The sequence below is a fragment of the Chiloscyllium plagiosum genome, chromosome 24 (genome assembly GCF_004010195.1).
Source record: "Chiloscyllium plagiosum isolate BGI_BamShark_2017 chromosome 24, ASM401019v2, whole genome shotgun sequence".
Classification (NCBI taxonomy): Eukaryota; Metazoa; Chordata; class Chondrichthyes; order Orectolobiformes; family Hemiscylliidae; genus Chiloscyllium; species Chiloscyllium plagiosum.
This window is the reverse complement of record NC_057733.1, coordinates 52737432-52758441: the sequence shown is the minus strand read 5'-3', so window position 1 is coordinate 52758441 and position 21010 is coordinate 52737432. Positions and strand designations below refer to the sequence as shown.

At 43.0% G+C, this 21010-nt stretch overlaps 2 protein-coding genes across 7 annotated transcripts in view; one reads left to right on the top strand and one right to left on the bottom strand.

Moving 5' to 3' along the window:
- The window catches only part of LOC122562309 (hepatic leukemia factor-like), a 49835-nt gene extending 41963 nt beyond the window's left edge, over nt 1-7872 (top strand). Inside the window, exons 3-4 of one of the 2 annotated variants that reach the window (XM_043715162.1) lie at nt 1282-1502; nt 4339-7872. In XM_043715162.1, the coding sequence (XP_043571097.1) occupies nt 1282-1502; nt 4339-4539 (422 nt within the window). In that variant the 3' untranslated portion in view covers nt 4540-7872. Of the gene's footprint in view, nt 1-1281; nt 1503-4335 lie in introns of both variants that reach the window. The other variant, XM_043715161.1, reaches the window with a different exon arrangement.
- Nucleotides 7873-9356: 1484 nt separating this feature from the next.
- Nucleotides 9357-21010, bottom strand: part of LOC122562307 — a 48533-nt gene continuing 36879 nt past the window's right edge. For 4 of the 5 annotated variants that reach the window (XM_043715156.1, XM_043715155.1, XM_043715157.1 and 1 more), the window contains 2 exons: nt 18371-18586; nt 9357-9921 (listed from right to left, as the gene is read on the bottom strand). In XM_043715156.1, the coding sequence (XP_043571091.1) occupies nt 9582-9921; nt 18371-18586 (556 nt within the window). In that variant the 3' untranslated portion in view covers nt 9357-9581. Of the gene's footprint in view, nt 9922-18365; nt 18587-21010 lie in introns of all 5 variants that reach the window. The other variant, XM_043715159.1, reaches the window with a different exon arrangement.

The following is a 21010-nucleotide window of genomic DNA, read 5'->3' as shown; positions in this document are numbered from 1 at the left end:
ACAGGGAGAGGCTGAACAGGTTGGGGCTGTTTTCCCTGGAGCATCGGAGGATTATAGAGGTTTACAAAATTATGACAGGCATGGATAGGATAAATAGACGAAGTCTTTTCCCTGGGATCGGGGAGTCCAGAACTAGAGGGCATAAGTTTAGGGTGAGAGGGGAAAGATATAAAAGAGACCTACGGGGCAATTTTTCATGCAGAGGGTGGTACATGTATGGAATGAGCTGTCAGAGGATGTGGTGGAGTCTGGTACAATTGCAACATTTAAGAGGCATTTGGATGGGTATATGAATAGGAAGGGTTTAGAGGGATATAGGCCGGGTGCTTGCAGGTGGGACTAGATTGGGTTAGGATATCTGGTCGGTATGTACGGGTTGGACCGAAGGGTCTGTTTCCATGCTGCACATCTCTATGACTCCATGACCCTAATGATAGAGTGGATTGTACAGCTCAGCTCATATTCCAGATTTGAGGGACTGTCATCATTTATTAGACAGTAGGGTCAGTGCAGTCTGCTCAAAGCCAATAAAGTATACAGCTTGTGAGGCCTTGAGGCTCATTTTAAAGTTGGAACAATAGAAGCAACCTGAATGGGTGGGGTCAAGGTCCCACAGAACCACAATGTTTAGTTTTAGCTTTCTGCAGTTACTGGAGTCTTGAAGCTGGATGTGGAAGCTCTTATTTCTCTCTCTGTTACAGCTAAACCTGGCATTCTCTTCCTGCTGCTTGAATTTGAGAGATAATCTGTTTTACTGAATCTGCCTTTACCTAGGGTGTGTTTATAGGATCTTACTATGTTGGAACAGTGGATGTTTATAAATAATCTATCGTTCCGTTATGTTGGTCCAATTTCTTTTTGGTTTGTATTTTAATCATACTGTATGAATAAAGTGTGTTTTGCTTCAAGCCTGATATTAATCAATCAAGTTACACCTGTAATGCAACACATGGCATTTGCCTTTAAAATAAGAAAGAGTTAGGGTCAAGGCTATCTCCTTCACCTGTTTAATGGGGGTTTGGTCTGGTCCATTACAAGAGTCGGAAAGGTATTGGCTTCAGATCCATAAACTGAAGGACAGAGCAAGTCTCACCTGCGATAATCCTCACCCTATCACAGGTGAAGGACTGAATGGCCTACCGAGACTCTTATTTTTGAGACATTGAAGGGGGTTAGTTGAAGATGGATAGGAGGAAGTTTATACAGATAGTATAAATCCAGCAACTAGCCCACTTCTGTGCTTCACAATTCCATGTCTGACCTTGATTTCTGTGTCTGCAGGTCAGGTACTGCCACCAGCCCGCAACACTCCCAGTCCCATCGACCCTGAAAGCATTCAAGTGCCAGTCAGCTATGAGCCGGACCCTGCCGATCTGGCACTCTCCAGTATCCCTGGCCAGGAGATGTTTGACCCTCGCAAGCGTAAGTTCACAGATGAGGAACTGAAGCCCCAACCGATGATTAAAAAAGCTCGCAAAGTCTTCGTGCCCGATGAAATGAAGGTAACTTGGAACTGGTTCAGCAACTAGTGGGGGCGGGGGGGAACTGGTTCAGCAACTGGTGGGGGGGGGGTTCAGAAGCTTTAACCTTCTGCCGCACCAGTGTCGGATTTTTGTTATTATTACCCATTGAAAAAACTGCAGCAAGCAGTGATTTGAAGCGATGCAGACGTGATTTCATTGGGGTCTGGCAGCTCCACAGCTAACTGGGATAGTACCTAGCTCATCAACCAACCAAGCCTCAATCCTGGCTCTCTGTTAATAAATAAAATAGAATCATACTGCGTACAAAGGGGCCATTTGCCCTAGTGTGTCTGGGAGCTGCTCAATTAGACCCACTCACAAAAGCCCAACAAACTTCACAGCATTTTGTATTCCCTTCCAGTTTAAATCTAATTTCCTTGTGAATGGAATCTGCTCCCACCATCCTTCCAGGCAACGCATTCCGGTTGACAACAAAATGCTGCAAAATATTTCCCCTCATCTCTCCTCTGGTTATTTTCCTACATATCCGAATCAGTTTGTCCCAGTTACTGAGCCTGCTATAGCCCTTTATCAAAACTCTAAATAATGTTTAACGCTCCATCAAACCTCCCCTTAAGCTTAATAAACACTGAAAGAACTGCGGGTGCTGTAAATCATGGACAAAAACGGAAATTGCTGGAAAAGCTCAGCAGGTCTGGCAGCATCTGTGAAGAGAAATCAAGATTTAACATTTTAGTTCTTCCTTCAGAACTGCTCCCCTTAATCCTTCCTGCTCTAAAGAAATAATCTCACTTTCTCCAATCTCCTCACATCACCGCAATCCCAGATTCATGATGTGGGGTAAATCTCATCTGGGAACCTGTTCAAAGCCTTTTCATGTCTGTTGCTGACATTGAAATCCAAGTTTTATTTCATGGGTACTGATCTCAGCTAAGGGAATGATTTACCTCCTCCAAACGACTCTGACTCGGAATGCTGCAAGACTGAACTTGGATTAGATTAGATTACTTACAGTCTGGAAACAGGCCCTTCGGCCCAACAAGTCCACACCGACCCGCCGAAGTGCAACCCACCCAGACCCATTCCCCTACATTTACCCCTTCGCCTCACACTATGGGCAATTTAACATGGCCAGTTCACCTAACCTGCATATTTTTGGACTGTGGGAGGAAACCGGAGCACCCGGAGGAAACCCACGCAGACACTGGGAGAATGTGCAAACTCCACACAGAGTCGCCTGAGGTGGTTCCCTGGCCCCAATTACCAACCTGATGGAATTTGGCTGTATGTTTCCTCAAAGATGGATACAGCCACAGCCAGTACATTTAAAGCAGGAAAGTGGCCGTTTTGGTGAGTTAGAAAAGGATTGGTACCCTGGTATCAAAGTTGAGGAGGAAAGAAAATTGAGGCAGGGTGGGTTGGTTGCAAAAGGATATGAGGGGAATTTCACCGAATGGCGTCTGTCTCAAACCTCAACAACAGATGATTAATGTCAACAACAAGCTCAAATTTATTTCTAACCAGTGCTCCCTCAGTCACTGAGATGTGTAAGGAGATTATTGAGCGCTGCTGATTTCTCTGATATGTATGATTCTCAAGTCCTGTAAAATTTCCTTGAGGCTGGGATTAAGGGATTTAGTCATTTTGTGTTTGGGTGAAATGTGGAGAGAAGTGGGCTGTGCAGGTAACTTGGATTTGATTTGAAGAAACTGAAATTGTGGGAGTGTGTTGCTAGGTTGTGGAACCTCTGTCACGTGGAGTGGTTTAAGAGAGAAAGGAATGGAATGATTATAAATAGGGTCTTGAAGAGACAATTAACAGAGGGAAAGAGGAAGCTTATGTGGAGAATAACTATCAGCATAGATTCAGTACAAAACAAAGCACATTGAATTCAGGGTGATTTTAAGGTTATGTTTTTCTCAATGTTTCAAGCTAGGCCAAGCTGTTGGTAGGTTTTGCAGATGCAGAGTATAGAAGATATGTGTGTGTGAGAGTTACTTTCTGGCTGTGTATAATTACAAAACACAAGGTAAAAGGAAGCAGTTTGTTTCCCAATATCAGTGGTTTGACCTGGGTAGTTTGTGTTGCCCTTTGTCACAGAATCAGGCCAGTTTTATCAGGAATTGTGACTGGCATAAACAGACCCACAAGTGGTGCCAATGGTCTATCTGGGTAAAAATAACATGTTTCTCATTTTATTAAGCCAGGCTCTGACCCAGCATCAGTCACAACCGCATGTGCACACAGTTCCAAAAAGCTATGTCACTGCATCAAATGTAAAGGAACAAAAGCACATGGAATTCAACAGGAGGGGGTGAGGACCGAGAGGATCATTACCACACCCCTCATCCCCCAGACTCTATTCACAGCCGTACCATTTTAAACTGAGCCAATTTACATGTGCATGCACTGATTCCAGTGAACACACTGCAGTGTGTAGTGTGTGTGGACACGGTGTCAGTCGACACAGTCTTTAATTCACTCCGTTGTGGGGTGGAAATGCTTGCACAAAGACACCTGTGAATGTGGGACGTTCACAACTGAACACAGTAGCTGAAGGACAAGTTTGGGTCACCTGCACACAGTCACTCACTCTCACATGATGATACACAGGACCACCCACTGACATTTGCACACTAGGGGAAGGTTTCACTTTGGATGTGGGTGGTAAATAACAGAAGGGGATCAGCTGGCTTTTGGTCTGTAAATACAAACCAGACAGGCCAACCTACAGTCACCAGCTATGGCTCACGCGCAATGTAAAAGTCACCCTCCTGCCTCTGACCCCTTCAGTGCCTCTTTCTGCTTTTACTAAGTCTAACATTACTCCATATTTAATTCAATCTACGAGCAGGATGAAAAATACTGGGCACGACGTAGGAAAAACAACATGGCAGCCAAGCGGTCCCGGGATGCTCGCCGGCTTAAGGAGAACCAGATTGCCATTCGTGCAGCTTTCCTGGAGAAAGAAAATTCCGCCCTGCGCCAGGAGGTAGCTGACCTCCGGAAGGAGCTGACCCGCTGCAAGAACATCCTGTCGAAATACGATGCTTGAAGTGAGCCACTGTTAGGGCCGGCACTGAACAGCTGCAAGATAGACGAGTGCTGTCCTGTTTTAGCTGGCACTCATCATCAATCTCCTTATCATCCGAGATCACTCCCTCCCCTTCCCACCCAGCAACTCCCCTCATCATTCTATACCACTCCCTCCCCTTCCCACCCAGCAACTCCCCTCATCATTCTATACCACTCCCTCCCCTTCCCACCCAGCAACTCCCCCGTCATTATGTACCACTCTCTCCCCTTCCCACCCAGCAACCCACACACACTGAATATTGAAAGAGAGACAAATGAACTTGATACATTTGATTCCGCACGAGCAAGGCCCTGCCTCACTTTTTCGAAAGGGGCTGTGTATTTTTACCCGAAAAGAAAAATTGTTGTAAGCTTTTTTGACTGCTGATCCACTCCCCTTGACTTCCTCGGGAATCCAACATACTCTCCTTCCCTCCCATCCCATCCCACACAGAAATGGTTTATCAAATAATGTATTTCTTGTTTTTAAAAAGAACTGTTATCAGATATCATTCAGTTTATCAGTCACCAGAATGCAATTAACCAGTCCCTGACTTTGGAACTGTGGGCACTTCACCTGTTTCCTACACCTGGAATGAAGTCTCCAGAAATTCAGTCCCACCTCTTTTCCCCTGCTCCAAGACAATGCATCCTCAGAGATGATTATGCATAATTTAAATTTTTGTTAATTGTATTTCCATTTTCTGTGATGTATCTCTAATGTGCTTCTTAGAGTGAAACAGTAATTTTCACCCTTGATAGCCCCCACCCTTTCAAATGCATGCCTGTTTATAAAAGCTGAATAACTTCCTGCATTTTTATATCCTTCTCTCGACACAGCTAAGTGTTCTAGTCTCCCTAAGTGTAGGGCATGGTGTGTTGGGTTTGGCTTCTCAGTCTTTCAAACTGAAAGCAATAATTGTAATTAATGTCAGTTAAGCCAAGTAATGTGTGTGCAATTTGTGGGCCACAGTTGTATCTCCAGACTGGGGTGCAGGCTGAGTCACAAGCATACCCTGAAGACTGTTTCCTAAGAATGTGAAAGAGAACTTCTTTCTCCCCAACTAAGATCATACACGATAAAAGTTGAACCCTCCAATGAATCGATCGTTCATTGTCACCTGCTATGTAACTAAGGGGCCTCCAAGGCTGAATAGCCCATTGACAATTGACTGTGTGTAAGATCAGATCTGGGAGGAGGATTGATTGAGCGAGGTCAGCCTGCCCTGAGCACCTCAGGGACTACAGTGGAGAATCTGCACCAACTAAAGGATCTAAAAGATCTTTTTCTCCTTTTTTTTAATTTACAATAAGCAATTGGGGTTTTGAAGGCCATTTGGTATGTGGATATTTTCTGATGAATGTAGCGATGGTTGGTCAGAATTACCAGAAATAATGGTGTTGCCATACGTGGTGGTTAATCTCCATTTATAGCTATCTTCTGACCACCAAAAGATGAGAGATTCTATATGATGTTAATGTTTATAGAGAGAATTATAAAGGTCCTTTTTTGTACAGTATTTTTGAATGGAATACTGACAAGTGTATTTTAAGAAATAAAATTATATTATATTATAGTATATATTATAAAGAGACATATAGATGACAGGACAGTGTATTTCACATTTCAATGGATTGAGAGAGACAGGCTTTGACATGAATGTTTAGATATTTGGGCAGGTGCTTGTATTTTTAAAAGTCAGAGCTGCTGTTAATTATTTTCTTGACAGAGAAGTATTTTTAAAGAGTAGTTCCTCTTCAGCATGGGCCCACAGCACAGTATTGCTCTCTAACTGAGTCTACATGATAACTGGTGTGGGTATTGGATTAATGTCATTCCAACACAGTAAGGAAGCTTTTCTGAGATTGGGTCAGTGTATCTAGCTGGGGGTATTTGGGACAGTGTAGAGGAAGCTTTACGCTGTGTCTAACCCATGCAGTATAAACCCTGAGGAAAAGTTTGTAATGGGAAACGTAGCATGCCCCAATCCCGGATGTCACTTGCCTTTATTTGTGCAGCAGCAACATGAGTTGTTGCCTTGCACCACAGTTTGACTCCCCAAGAATTAATTTTGACAGTTAGGTCTTGACTTGTGCTCAAGTATTTAACTGAGAGTCTCAGTAGAATTGTACCATGACATGTTGGCCTCATATTATCTACAAAACTGTAGGGTACAAACTTGTCCTGGTTACCTACACTGAAACACAGACGATGAATTCTGGAATAAAAACCAGGTTGAGGATTTACCGCAGGTCATTTTAAAACGGAATCATTTGGAGTAAGTGATGATTAAAAATAACACAGTAAAGCTGGGGAAGACCAGGAATGAACAACAACTTCAGCAAAGGGTGAACTGGCGTTTGCCTGTGTTCACAGTATTTGGAAAGAGGCGGACAGATATGATGGGAGGTCCCAAAACTTTAATCTGTGCTTTCTCTTTCAGGTGATGACCAGCCTATGCAGCATTTCCAGCAATTTCTGTTCTCATTGCACAATATTAAATGAGGCTGAGAGTTTTGGATTTAATCTCCCTGATTAAGTGGGGAAATTTAGTTAACTGGAAATAAAAACATATTTGTTTTAATACAGAGTTTTGTTTTAAGCCTCAAAGAACCGTATTTGTGAATTCTGCAATTCCTGCACCCTGAAGAGGCTTTTTCATAGTTTTGCACAGAGTTGTCATTGTCTTGCAGAAAATAACCTGTCTTACACGAGGAATGAGGTTTAACAATACTACCTCAACTATTGGAGAAAGTTTGGGGAGGAGGGGAAAGTAGATTCACATCAGTGCATTCTTAATATAAAATAGAGTTTGTATATTTAAGAGAGAAATTGTGGATGCTGAAAAGAAATAAATACAGAAAATACTGGAAATGCACACAGGTCCATCAACTTTAGGATACAATTCGACAAAGGGTCTCCAGCTGCCTTTTCTTTGTAACAGATGACTGAGCTGCTGTGTTTAACACTTTTTTTAATTGTGTATTTAGTAAACTGTCACAATAAATGAGCACGTGTGTGAGGGGCTTTTAGAGAGTCTCTGATCTAAACGTGAAGGCTGTCTAGTCCTTTGGCTTCAGGCTTACTAATTTTTAATAATTTTACAAATTAAATGTTTAATTTTACTGTGGAATGATTTTTTTAAAAAAAAATCAACCATTGTATTACTGGCAACACAGTGAGGTGATTCAGTTAAAGGCAAAGAAATATAATTTCTTTCAGTTGTTTCCTACTGGATTGCATTTACTGTGTAGCCTGATTCCAGCTACCTGTATTTGTAAAAGTGTTCAATAAATCCTTTTGTTGGCTTCATTGATGCTCGTTGGTTGATTTCCTCCTGCTTGAAGTGCTGTTATGACCGCTGAAATTTTCCAACTCTTTCACAGGATTGTTTAGAATAGGAGCAGTTTGATTATTTCCCTGGGCCAAACCGACAAATATTAGCATCATTAAATATTTCAAGGATTCAATTCCAAGGTCTCCATGATGAAAAGTAATAACGACCACCTTTAAAAATTCAACATATGAACACATCTCTTCTAGCGTTGGTCACACTTTGTCACATGGTGTGTACTCTTGTAATAGCAGAATTGCAACAATAGAGAAGAAACTCCAACCTGGGACATCCCAAAGCACTACAGCCAAGGAAGCACTCGCGCAAGTCCTCTACTGTGGTACTGATGGGACCAGTTTGCACAAAGCAAGACATAGAAAATGGTTCGGTAAACAGGTTTACTAAAGATTAGCTGGGGAATATGTACAAGCATTGGCCAGGTCACTGGGTAAATTCTCTACTGCAAGCTTTTATACATTCACTTAGAAGCTCAGTCAGGGCCTCAGTTAGACTCTCATCTGAAACTAGTACCTCTGATAGTGCAGCATTCTGTCAGTACTGCATGGGAATCTCAGCCTAGGTTAGATGTGCATGTTACTGGATTGGCAGCTAACCAAATTTTGGCAATACCAGCTGGACCAGCATTTATTGCTCATCCCTAGTTGCCCTGAGAAAGATGTTTAGCTGCCTTTTTGAATCTCTACAGTCCACATGTTGTAGTTTGACCCTCCGTACCATTGGGGAATTTCACAATTCTGACCCAGTGACAATGAAGGAACGGCGATATATTTCCAAGTCAGGATGATGAGTGGGTTGGGGAGATCTTGCAGGGGTGGTGTTCCCATGTATCCGTTGCCCTTGTCCTTCTAGATGAGAGTGGTCATGGGTTTGGAAGGTGCTGTCTGAGGACCTTTGGTGAATGTCTGTAGATGGTGGACAGGCTTTGGGGAGTCAGGAGGTGAGTACTCACCACAGAATCTGTACCTTCTGACCTGCTCTTGTAGCCACCGTATTTATATAGAGTCACAGAGATGTGCAGTACGGAAACAGACCTTCAGTTCAACTTGTCCATGTTGACCAGATATCCTAAATTAGTCCCATTTGCCAAACACTTGGCACATATTCCTCTAAACCCTTCCTATTCATATCCCCATCCAGATGCCTTTTAAATGTTGTAATTGTACCAGCCTCTACCACTTTCTCTGGCAGTTCATTCCATACACACACCACCCTGTGTGATCCCTTTTAAACTTTTCCCTTCTCACCCTAAACCTATGCCCTCTAGTTCTGGACTCCCCCACCCCGGGGAAAAGACCTTGCCTATTTACCCCCCATGATTTTATAAACCTCTCAGGAATCGTGTTGAATTTCTGGTCAATGGTAACCCCAAGGACATTGATAGTGGGGGATTCAATGATAATAACACCATTGAATGTGAAGGGTTGGTGATTAGATTGTCTCATTGGTGAAGGTCATTGACTGGCATTTGTGTGGTGTGAATGTTAGTTGCCACCTGTCAGCCCAAGCCTGATTGAGATTGTTATCTTGTGAGCCACAGTTGAACCTGAGGATCAAATGCCTCTCTTTGTGACTCCCTATTGTGCTAGTTATACGGCTGTCCCACTCTGATCTCCAGCACCTGCAGTCCTTACTTTCTTCTGTCCCACCTATCTATCATACAAAGCCGTTAGATCTTTCTCATGGTGAAATAATAGTCACAATTTAAAATGGGGCAATCGCTAAACTCGATGTTGTAATCATAGTAGAGAAGAACGGTAGGGGGAGAATAATGAGGCCCACTATGGAAACCACATTCCTCCAATGACAGGTCTAGGGGCAGCAGTGACTCCTGAGAGTAGGACTGATCCTTGAAGATGCTGAGTTTGTTGCTTGCAATGCCAGTGTGCTCCCGGATTCGGCTGATCAGTCCAGACACTTTCATTTGGGAATATACGACTTCTTGAAAATGACCAGGATGGGTTTTCATGTTGTTGAAGATTATGATCCGGAGTTCTACAGAAATATACCTGCATGGATTTTTGGGGGGGGGGGGGGAGGATCAATAAAAGTGTGAGTGATTAAACAGGGAGACAACGACAGTGATTGAAACAATTCCACAGAATCACTTTGGTATCCACACCTTTTGATATTTATTTGACTTAACATCCCATCCCCCATTCACCATCCCCCAATCCCTCATCTTGCACTCAGGTTTTTACGAAATAGAAATTTCAGAATAGTTTGAAGATAAGGGAAACCTCTGGAACACAGGATGGTTACAGCACAGAAGGCCATTCAGCCCATTGTGTCTGTGCCAGCTACTGCAATTCAGTTCAGCTCATCTCCCTCTACATCTTTTCCTGTGATCCTACAAGCTCTTCCACTTCAAGTCCTTAGTCAGTTCTCTTTTGAAAGCCATGATTGAATCTGCTTCCCCCACCCTCCAGGTTTGGATCACCCACTAATTAAAATGGTTCACCATCATCATTGCTGTTTTGCTGATCACCTTAAATTGGTGCCCTCTGGCCCGCACCCCTTCCATCTCGAGGAACACTTTTTGTCTGATACCGTCCCCTACTACTATTACATTCCTATTAATTCGCTGGCTTCTTATACCAGAGTGAGTTTGTTCATGCAGTCTGCAGCCACAACTGTCATTCATATAACCACAAACCTTTGGGAAAACTGATTCAGGATTTTGAACAGCTTGATCAAATCTCACCTTAGCTTTCACTTTTCCAAAAGGACGTACCTAGCTTTTCTAATCTATCCATGTAACTGAACACTCCCATTCCAGAAATCTTTTTCATTAATCTAATTTACAAACTGTCTAAAGCCTTCATATTCTTCTGAAAATGTTATGAATGTTATGCATTCAGACAGAGCCTTTAGTTCTGTCTCTTTCCAATTCTGTTAACCTTTAGCCTCTAACCTGGTGTACTGCTAAGTTCACAGGTTTCAGCCACTTCCTGCCCCATCCTTCTAATGATTTCTATTATTGCTACCTACCTGTTTTGTCTTACCTTCTTTATTCAATGTGTCATATCCCATGAATATGATTCTGTGCCAGCACTGTTTCATTTAAAGTTCTCTCTATTGCCCTCATTATATAACTTGCCAGAGCATTGATCATAGCATGGTCCCAGCCTACAGTTCCCAGGTACTCGTACCAGTCCAACATGCACTGAAATCAATCTCTCTCACACCAATCTTTTAGCCGTGCATTAACACTTTAATCCTTTATACCATATACCAAGTTTCTTGTGGATTGGGCAATAATCCGAAAATGATTACTTATGAAGTTCTATTTTCTAAATTTAGTCCCACCTGTTAATACTCCCTCATTATATCTATGTCATTGGTACCTTCATAGACCATAAGACATAGGAGGAGAAGTACACCATTCAACCCATCAAGTGTCCTTCACAATTCAGTGAGATCATGGCTAATTGAACAATCCTCAATTCTACTGCCTTTTCTGCAATTTCAGAAAGTTCCCTTGAGCTTCTAGCTCATAAGAGTTTAGCCAAAGCTCTATGAATTGATTAGATTACTTATAGCGTGGAAACAGGCCCTTCGGCCCAACAAGTCCATATCGACCCTCCGAAGCACAACCCACCCAGACCCATTTACCCCTTTACCCCTTTACCTAACACTACGGGCAATTTAACATAGTCAATTCACCTCACCTGCACATGTTTTGGACTTTGGGAGGAAACCCACGCAGACACAGGGAGAACGTACAAACTCCACACAGTCAGTTGCCTGAGGCGGGAATTGAACCCGGGTCTCTGGCATTGTGAGGCAGCAGTGCTAACCACTGTGCCACCGTGCCGCCCACTGGTCACCAACTGGTGATGTGTTTACCCTTGATCACATGAGCATCGAGGAGTTCCCACATTCTGCAGTTGCAAGACATCACTCACACTGCCAGCTTGTGTCAAGAACATATTAAATCAATGCCTCTTCTCACTCACACACTTTACTCAGTTATCTGATAAATTTTTCAACATAATAAAATAAATAACAGTCACTATCTTCTCTCATCCTTTCTGTTTCCTGTCTCTTAATTAAAAGACAGGTTTTTATGGGTTGTTTAAATATTTTCTGTTTTTTTCAAAATTCCAGAACTTTTCACATAATTCCCAACAACTTACTCCCCAAGCAAATTATCTGTTTCCTGTTTGTCTCTTCATTTATACAATCCTTTGCCTCTCTCCCAGAAGATGAATGCTGTAAGCCTGTGTTCATATTCACTGTTTGTATTCTCTCCCACGTCTGCTTATCTCCCACAGCTCTGCCTCTCACTGTTGACCGTGTGCCATGGGCTATTTTTTATACATGCTCATTTTTGTTTCATCCACAGGTCCGCCTTTCTCCCAGAAACTTTAGCCCATCAAGTAAGTCAACTATGTTCTCAGTGTTATGACTTTTGCAGCATTTTCTGCCTTGGCAGATACAAAAGCAAAGTACTTTTCATACTTCAGCCACGCCCACCACCCCCACTCACACATTTCCTTGTTACTGACACAGAGAGACCAATAACTTCAAAACAAATTGGACTTCCAGTTGATAGCTGAATGGAAAACAGAATAAATCTTCATCTTTTAAGTCTCTTAATGTAAGTCTAAGAGCTCAGTGCCTAAACACCATGTTCTTAGAGAACATATACTTTAAAAAAGAGCAGAACTTCTACAGCACAAAAAAATCCACTTATAAAGTCATAGAGATGTACAGCACAGAAACAGACCCTTTTGCTCAATTTGTTCATGAGCCCAACCTAATCTAGTCCCATTAGCCAGCACTTGGCCCATATCCCTCCAAACCCTTCCTATTTATATACCCATCCAGATGTTTTTTAAATGTTGTAATTGTACCAGCCTCCGCCACATCCTCTGGCAGCTCATTCCATACACGTACCACCCTCTGTGTGAAAAAGGTGCCCTTAGGTCCCTTTTATATCTTTCCCCTCTCACCCTAAACCTATGCCCTCTAGTTCTGGACTCCCCCACCCCAGGGAAAAGACTTTGTCTACTTACCCTATGCATGCCCCTCATGATTTAATAAACCTCTATGGGGTCATCCCTCAGCCTACGACACTCCAGGGAAAACAGCCCCAGCTTGTTCAACCTCTCCCTATAGCTCAAACTCTCCAACCCTGGCAACATCCTTGTAAATTCATTCTGAACCCTTTCAAGTTTCACAACATTTTTCAAATGGGAGGGAGACCAGAATTACATGCAATATTCCAAAAGTGGCCTAACCTGTACAGCTGCAACATGACCTCCTAACTCTTATACATTTCATGGGCAAATGACAGACTGTGTCTTTAGTAATCTGTCAATTTTTCTGGATCCAGTCCAATGTGATGTTTTGGTCCCAAATATTCACTTCCATTTCTTTCTTGGCCTGATAACAATCCCATAATTTTCTTTTTTAGTGAAGATATTACCTGGCAGTTCTGTAGCCTCATGTCAGATCCTCACAAAGGTTTTCAGTACAAGCCCAAGCTCTGACCATTATGGCTGCAGAATTAACTATGGAAGCTACCACTCTCTAGCTGTTCCCTTTTTACCTGTACTCTGGCAAATTGACTGTGTCTGGGGGTTTCGAGAATATCTTAGAAACCCTTTACCTCTCAAAGCACATCCCTATTGCAACGTGAATCATCTGGGCCTGGTGTGTAGAAATGCTGATTTGTGGACATTCAGACCCCCAAATCTCTTTTAAGTTGGAAGTAAATGGACATTGAAATAACTGCACTGAGGTCTGTATCCCATCACCAAGTCGCCCTTTATTTACATCTGCACAGAATGTGGGCTGTGATCAGCCAGCTCAGAGCAAATCCCTAGACTGAGGAGACTATCTGAATCTCCTGGTTTTTTTTAAAACCCCCACACTACCGCCTAACCGCGGTAGTGCTTATATTTTTCCCACAGCACCCATGTTGTGTGTGTGCAGGGGTGAGACACAGGGAAATCTCCTGTTTATTTTTTAAACAGGCCCCTTCGGCCCAACAAGTGCACACCGACCCGCCGAAGCGCAACCCACCCATACCCCTACATTTACCCCTTACCTAACACTACGGGCAATTTAGCATGGCCAATTCACCTGGCAGACACGGGGAGAACGTGCAAACTCCACACAGTCAGTCACCTGAGTCAGGAATTGAACCCGGGTCTCTGGCGCTGTGAGGCAGCAGAGCTAACCACCGTGCCACCCAAATCTCCTGTTTATATCTGTCAGCCAGGGCTTCCTGATTGGCTCAGGTTAACAGCCCCAATCAAGGAACTCATAGGAAATGAAATCCACCTGGCCATGGTAGAAACATTAACAACTTGACATTCTCAACACCCTCCCAAGACGCTGAAGATTCATAGTCTAACCATAAAAACACAGAGGCCAATGCAATTGTTTCCAAATGTGAACCCCTTACATCTTCTTTCTAGCAAACAACCTATTGTCAGGCAGTCATCAGAACAGATTACACCACCCCTTCATTTTACCCTCAATTAAAGACAGTCTCAAGGCACAGAAATCATATAAACCTCATGGTTACAATACTCGCCTACTGTCCGTGAAAAGGCTTTAGAAACCTTTGGATCTTTGCTCACAAAAGTATCTGTGAATCTCTTGCTTATGTTGTTTCCTTATCTGAACTTTGTTTATTCAGACAGGTTCTCATTTGTACGGTCAACCTGACATCTATTATATGTACCCTCTCAACCCGTTTGGTCATCCAGGGAGGGGCCTACAATTTTACGAAGAAGGGTCACTGGACCTGAAAGGTTGACTTTGCTTTCTCTCCCAGATGCTGCCAAACTGGCTGAGATTTTCCAGCATTTTCTGTTTTAGTTTCAGCTCTCCAACAATCTTTGTTTTAATTTACTTTCATTTACCTTTGTTTTTGATTGCTCTACCTACCCTTTTGTACCTCAACTGTACCTGAACAATCTCCTCTTAAAACAGCTCCTTGATCCATTATAGTTTTATCTGCCAATATTTGATTCAAATTTATCTGCGCTTGTTCCGACTCCACTGAAGTTTATCCTCATAGTGTTTATTTCCAGACAGCTGAGAATACAGCTCCAAGGACTGAAACTCTTTGCCAATGTAATGGTAATGGCAGCAGTTCCTATCTCTAATACTTTCTCTGTAGGAGAATGAAGAAACACACATTGCACATTGTCAGCGTTGTGCACGTTTAATGATTACTGTGTTTGATTTTGTTTTGATTATCTGTTTTTGCCAGTTTCAGCCGTCAGGGGAGTAAGTAACTACCTGCTGAGGTGATTATTCCTTCCCCTATGGTAGTGCCCAGCCTCAAACAGGAAGGAAACAGAGATCCTCTGGTATTTCAAACGATAATTGCATTCCTGAATAATACTATTGAATACAAACATTCCAGCTTTGATCCCTGTTCTGACATCTGTCACTGACTCAGCCTGGACCACTGGCCATTACTCTTGCTCTCATTTAATTTCCGATCAACATTTATTGCTCAGGGTCATACAATAAAAATTTACATTTGGACTGGCTTGTCCCACTCCCAAAGAACTACAAGTCCATCAAATCAAAAGAAACAGAACCAGGAGGAGGCCATTCCGTCCCTCAAGCCTGCTGCAATAGGATCATGGCTGATCCGATACTCCCCATGTCCACTTTCCTGCCTTTTCATAGAGTCATACAGCACAGAGACAGACCCTAAGTTGCCCAAACTAAACTAGCCACATTTGCCTGCATGTGGCCCATATCCTTTTAAACCTTTCCCATCCACATACTTATCCAAAAGTCTTCTAGATGTTGTAACTGTACCTCCAACAACCACTACCTCTGGCAGTTCATTTTGCAGATAAACCACCCTCTGTGCAAAAATGTTTCCCCTCAGGTCCCTCTCATTGGAAAGAAAAAGGGTAAGGGGGGATTTGATAGAGACATACAAGATTATCAGAGGATTAGATAGGGTAGACAGTGAAAGACTTTTCCCTAGGATAATGACATCAGCATGTACGAGGGGGCATAACTACAAATTGAGGGATGGTAGATTTAAGACAGATATCAGAGGCAGGTTCTTTACGCAGAGAGTGGTAAGGGCATGGAATGCCCTACCTGCTAATGTAGTCAACTCAGCCACATTAGGGAGATTTAAACAATCCTTAGATAAGCACATGGATGATTTTGGGATAGTGTAGGGGGACGAGCTGAGAATAGTTCACAGGTCGGCGCAACATCGAGGGCCAAAGGGCCTGTTCTGCGCTGTATTGTTCTATGTTCTAGGATCTAAATCTTGCTCCTCTCACCTTAAAAATATTCTGATTCGTGAACTGAATATTAAATGTGATCATGTTATGATCACTAGTTCCTGGGGGACCTTTTACTGTGAGGTCATCCTCATTACCTATTACCAGATCCAGGATAGCTTGATGCCTGGTTGCTCCGTGACATATTGCTCAAGGAAACTATCCCTCATGCACATTACAAAGTATTGTAGATACTCTTTCCAACTTAATTAACCCAATCAGTGAAGATTAAAGTCACCTATAATTATAGCTGTCTTCTTTTTATAAGTTCTTGTAATTTGTTGACTTATAACCTTTCCTACAGAGTGGCTACTACTCGGGGATCTGTGCACTACCTGTACAAATGCCTTTTTCCCTTTGCTGCCCCTTTTTACCTCCATCCAAGTGGACTGCATGTCAGCCTAGATTATCTTTCACAACTGTCCTCATTTCATCTCTTATTGACAGTGCTATCCCACTATCTTTTCCAACCCTCCTGTCCTTCCAAAAGATCAAATATCCCTGAACGTTAAATTCCCAGTTTTGATCTTTTTATTTCCATTGTGACAATGAGATCATATCCATTTATCTTGATTTGCATCGTCAGTTTGACTATCTTATTCCAAATGTTTTGTGCATTCAGATACAAAGCTTTTAAGTGTGTTCTATCGCCAGAATAGAGTCGGCCTTTGCTCCCATGAATAATGGCATCTGCCTTTCAACTCCAGAAAAAACTTAAATGACATAGAAACCCAAAAGATTGGAGCAGGAGGAGGCCATTCAGCCCTTTGCGCCTGCTCTACCACTCATCATGGTCATGGTTGATAATCCAACTTAATAGCCTAGTCCTTCTTTCTCTCCATCACATTTGATTCCATTCACCCCAACTGCTATACCTAGCCACCTCTTGAATACATTAATCAATCATCTCTTGTGAGATTGACCTCATCTCCCCACAGCACTAAACCAGGCTCCTGGATTACTTGTCCAGTGGCATTACCACCCAGCAAATGTCTTCTAATTAAGTACTTCTGAAGTGGAGTCACTATTATCACATTTCCAACGCCCCTCGGAGCAGGAGGAGGCCATTCAGCCCTTTGCGCCTGCTCTGCCACTCATCATGGTCATGGTTGATAATCCAACTTAATAGGCTCATTCCTGAAGAAGGGCCTGTGCCCGAAACGTCGAATCTCCTGTTCCCTGGATGCTGCCTGACCTGCTGTGCTGTTCCAGCAATAAAGTTTCAACCCAAATCCAACTTAATAGCCTAGTCCTTCTTTCTCCCCATCACATTTGATTCCATTCGCCCCAACTGCTATACCTAGCCACCTCTTGAATACATTAATCAATCATCTCTTGTGAGATTGACCTCATCTCCCCACAGCACTAAACCAGGCTCCTGGATTACTTGTCCAGTGGCATTACCACCCAGCAAATGTCTTCTAATTAAGTACTTCTGAAGTGGAGTCACTATTATCACATTTCCAACGCCCCTCCCCCAAGTCCCTCCTCCCTACCTTTTATCTTAGCCTGCTCGACACACTTTCCTCATTCCTGAAGAAGGGCTTATGCCCGAAACGTCGATTCTCCTGCTCCTTGGATGCTGCCTGACCTGCTGCGCTTTTCCAGCAACACATTTTCAGCTCTGATCTCCAGCATCTGCAGTCCTCACTTTCTCCTCACTATTCTTAGGCAAGCACACCAGCCCATTTGTGGGCAGTGAGCTCCCACAACAGCATTAATAAAATGACCAGGAAATCTGGTTTTGGTGGCCTGCATGCAAGGCAATCTGAAATGGGTCAACTGGCACTTCGGGCAATCTAACCCATCAAAAGATTCTTTATAACTGCTGTTAGAAATTATTTTGGATTGTTTACTCTAATTCCAGAACATTGATGCATCCCCACATCCCATGTTTCTGATCCTGGTCTAATTACCTTCCTTGGGACAGGACATCAGCAGACCAGAAAAACTCAGCTCACGTTCTGTTTTCCCCAAATCTGAGAATGCATTAACCATATCAATCTGAGAATGCATTAACCATATCAAGCTTTATACATATGCCACTGCATTACACATTCAACAGTAATTCTTTAACCTCCAACTACTGAAGAGGTTGTTTTTGCATTTGTTCCTGAGGTTATGGTAATAGTTGACCGTAACACATAAAAGCATGCCTGTGCAATACAGACTGCACCTGGATTCAGAGAGTCGTTCATATTTCCTGAATCCCAAGTGGCAACTTGGGCAATGAGTCGAAACTTCCTTTGTAACCAGCAGACACGTTTCTGCTTCCTTTCTTGCTTCACATTCCTCCTCGTCTTCTTTTCTTATTTTAATTCTGTCATTGACTCCTTCTATGTCCTTTGATTCATCCTCCTCCTCATTCTCTTTACTGATACTTTGAAGACACCTATGAGCAAAATTTTAATATTAAATTTGCATGTAGGAAGTAATCATTGCCAGCAGCTGACATTATGTTGAGATGCTATTTCAGAATGCACAATGATTACACAAATTGGGAGAGTGTTTAAGTGCAGCACATATGCACCAATACTCTAACAAACAGGTATAGTACAATTTCAGACTGAATCCAAAATCTGTGGAGTGAGATTCCCTGAAGGAGGGATTCTGACAATGTTTTGCTCCAACAGTTTTGGCTTTACTTACAGAATTAGACTCCAAGGTGCAGCATTTTAGCAGAAACGTAACCAGGTAACGTAAATGTGCCCGAAACACAGGGAAATATGTACTCATATCACCTAGGAAAAAGGTTAAAAATCACACAACACCAGATTATAGTCCAACAGGTTTAATTGGAAGCACTAGCTTTCGGAGCGACGCTCCTTCATCAGGTAATTGACAACCACCTGATGAAGGAGCGTCGCTCCGAAAGCTAGTGTGCTTCCAATTAAACTGTTGGACTATAACCTGGTGTTGTGTGATTTTTAACTTTGTACACCCCAGTCCAACACCGGTATCTCCAAATGATGACACCTAGGAAAGAGTTAACAAACTTCAAATAATTTTCAAATAATAGTATTTGTCTGAATAGTTATTTGGTGGTACAGAACTTGGGTATTGTTGTAAAAAGACATATTTTGTACTCATCATGATAATTTAGATTAGATTCCCTACAGTGTGGAAACAGGCCCTTCGGCCCAACAAGTCCACACCGACCCTCTGAAGAGTAACCCACCCAGACCCATTCCCCTACATTTACCCCTTCACCTAACACTACGGGCAATTTAGCGTGGCCAATTCACCTAACCTGCACATTTTTGGACTGTGGGAGGAAACCGGAGCACCCGGAGGATACCCACACAGACACGGGGAGAATGCGCAAACTCCACACAGACAGTCACCCGAGGCTAGAATTGAACCTGGGACCTGGAGCTGTGAGGCAGCAGTGCTAATCACTGAGCTACCGTGCCACCCCATTCTTCACAGGCATCCCAGTGAGACGGAAAAACAACATTTACATTGTATAAGAGGGTGCTGATTGGTTTCCAAGTAGAGGTGTTAGCATGGAGACTAATGATGATTCATGGTAAACTGTCAAGGTTTATTTAAATGTTAAACCAGGTAGGTAGACTCTGATTGGTCAAGCTTTACCTTGGAAAATGAACCAGCATACCGCTGTCACTTCTCTTGCTGAGTTGAAATAGGAATAGCATGTATAAATGTTCTTTCTGCCTGCAAAGAGCAGAGCCTGGTGTGTTAATATATGTTGCTTCCAGCACACACATGTCACATTAAGATCCTGACTAACAATCCCAAACTGGTTGTCAGGATCACAGCTTGTATTTACTCTCAGCCAGGAACATATTAACACTGGAGAGTCTGGAACAAATTGAAATAAAAACCAAAAAAAAACCCTTACAAATGGGAGAAAAAATGCCATTACATGGAGGTGCCAGGGTTGCGGTGGACAAAGTCAGAAGTCACACGACACCAGGTTATAGTCCAACAGTTTTATTTGAAATCAGAAACTTTCAGAGCACTGCTCCTTAGTCAGGTGGAATGAAGAGAAGCACACAGGCACATCATTAACAGGCAGAGAGATCAAAAGATGGTACAAGTGGTGTGAGTGGAGTGTCGACAGGCTGAATAATAAGTCTCTGCAGGTGATCAAAAGTGTCACACATTGTGAGTGAAGTGTTACGTGAGTCAGCTAAAGAACAAATGAAAGGATGATCTATAATCCGATTAATGGTGGCAGAGAGATAAATACAAAAATAATTTAAAATAAGGTGGTGCTGGAAAGAAATGGCTAGAATAACATGATGAGAAAAGACTGTGAAGGAGATTTTTATCTTTTAAAAATTGGCTTTGTATTGCGCATAGGAATCCTTATAGAGGCTGAAGAGCTTCTGGGCAGACCGTCTCAGATTCCTCCCTCCCCTTCCTAGACCTTTCCATTTCTACCTCAGGCGACCGAATCAACACGGACATTCACCATAAACCGACCGACTCACACAGCTACCTAGACTACACCTCGTCCCACCCTGCCCCCTGTAAAAATGCCATCCCATATTCCCAATTCCTTCGTCTCCGCCGCATCTGCTCCCAGGAGGACCAGTTCCAACACCGTACAACCCAGATGGTCTCCTTCTTCAAAGACCGCAATTTCCCCCCAGACGTGATCGACGATGCTCTCCACCGCATCTCCTCCACTTCCCGCTCCTCCAATCCTCCACTTCCCGCTCCTTGAGCCCCTCCAATCGCCACCAGGACAGAACCCCACTGGTCCTCACCTACCACCCCACCAACCTCCATATACATCGTATCATCCGTCGTCATTTCCGCCACCTCCAAACGGACCCCACCACCAGGG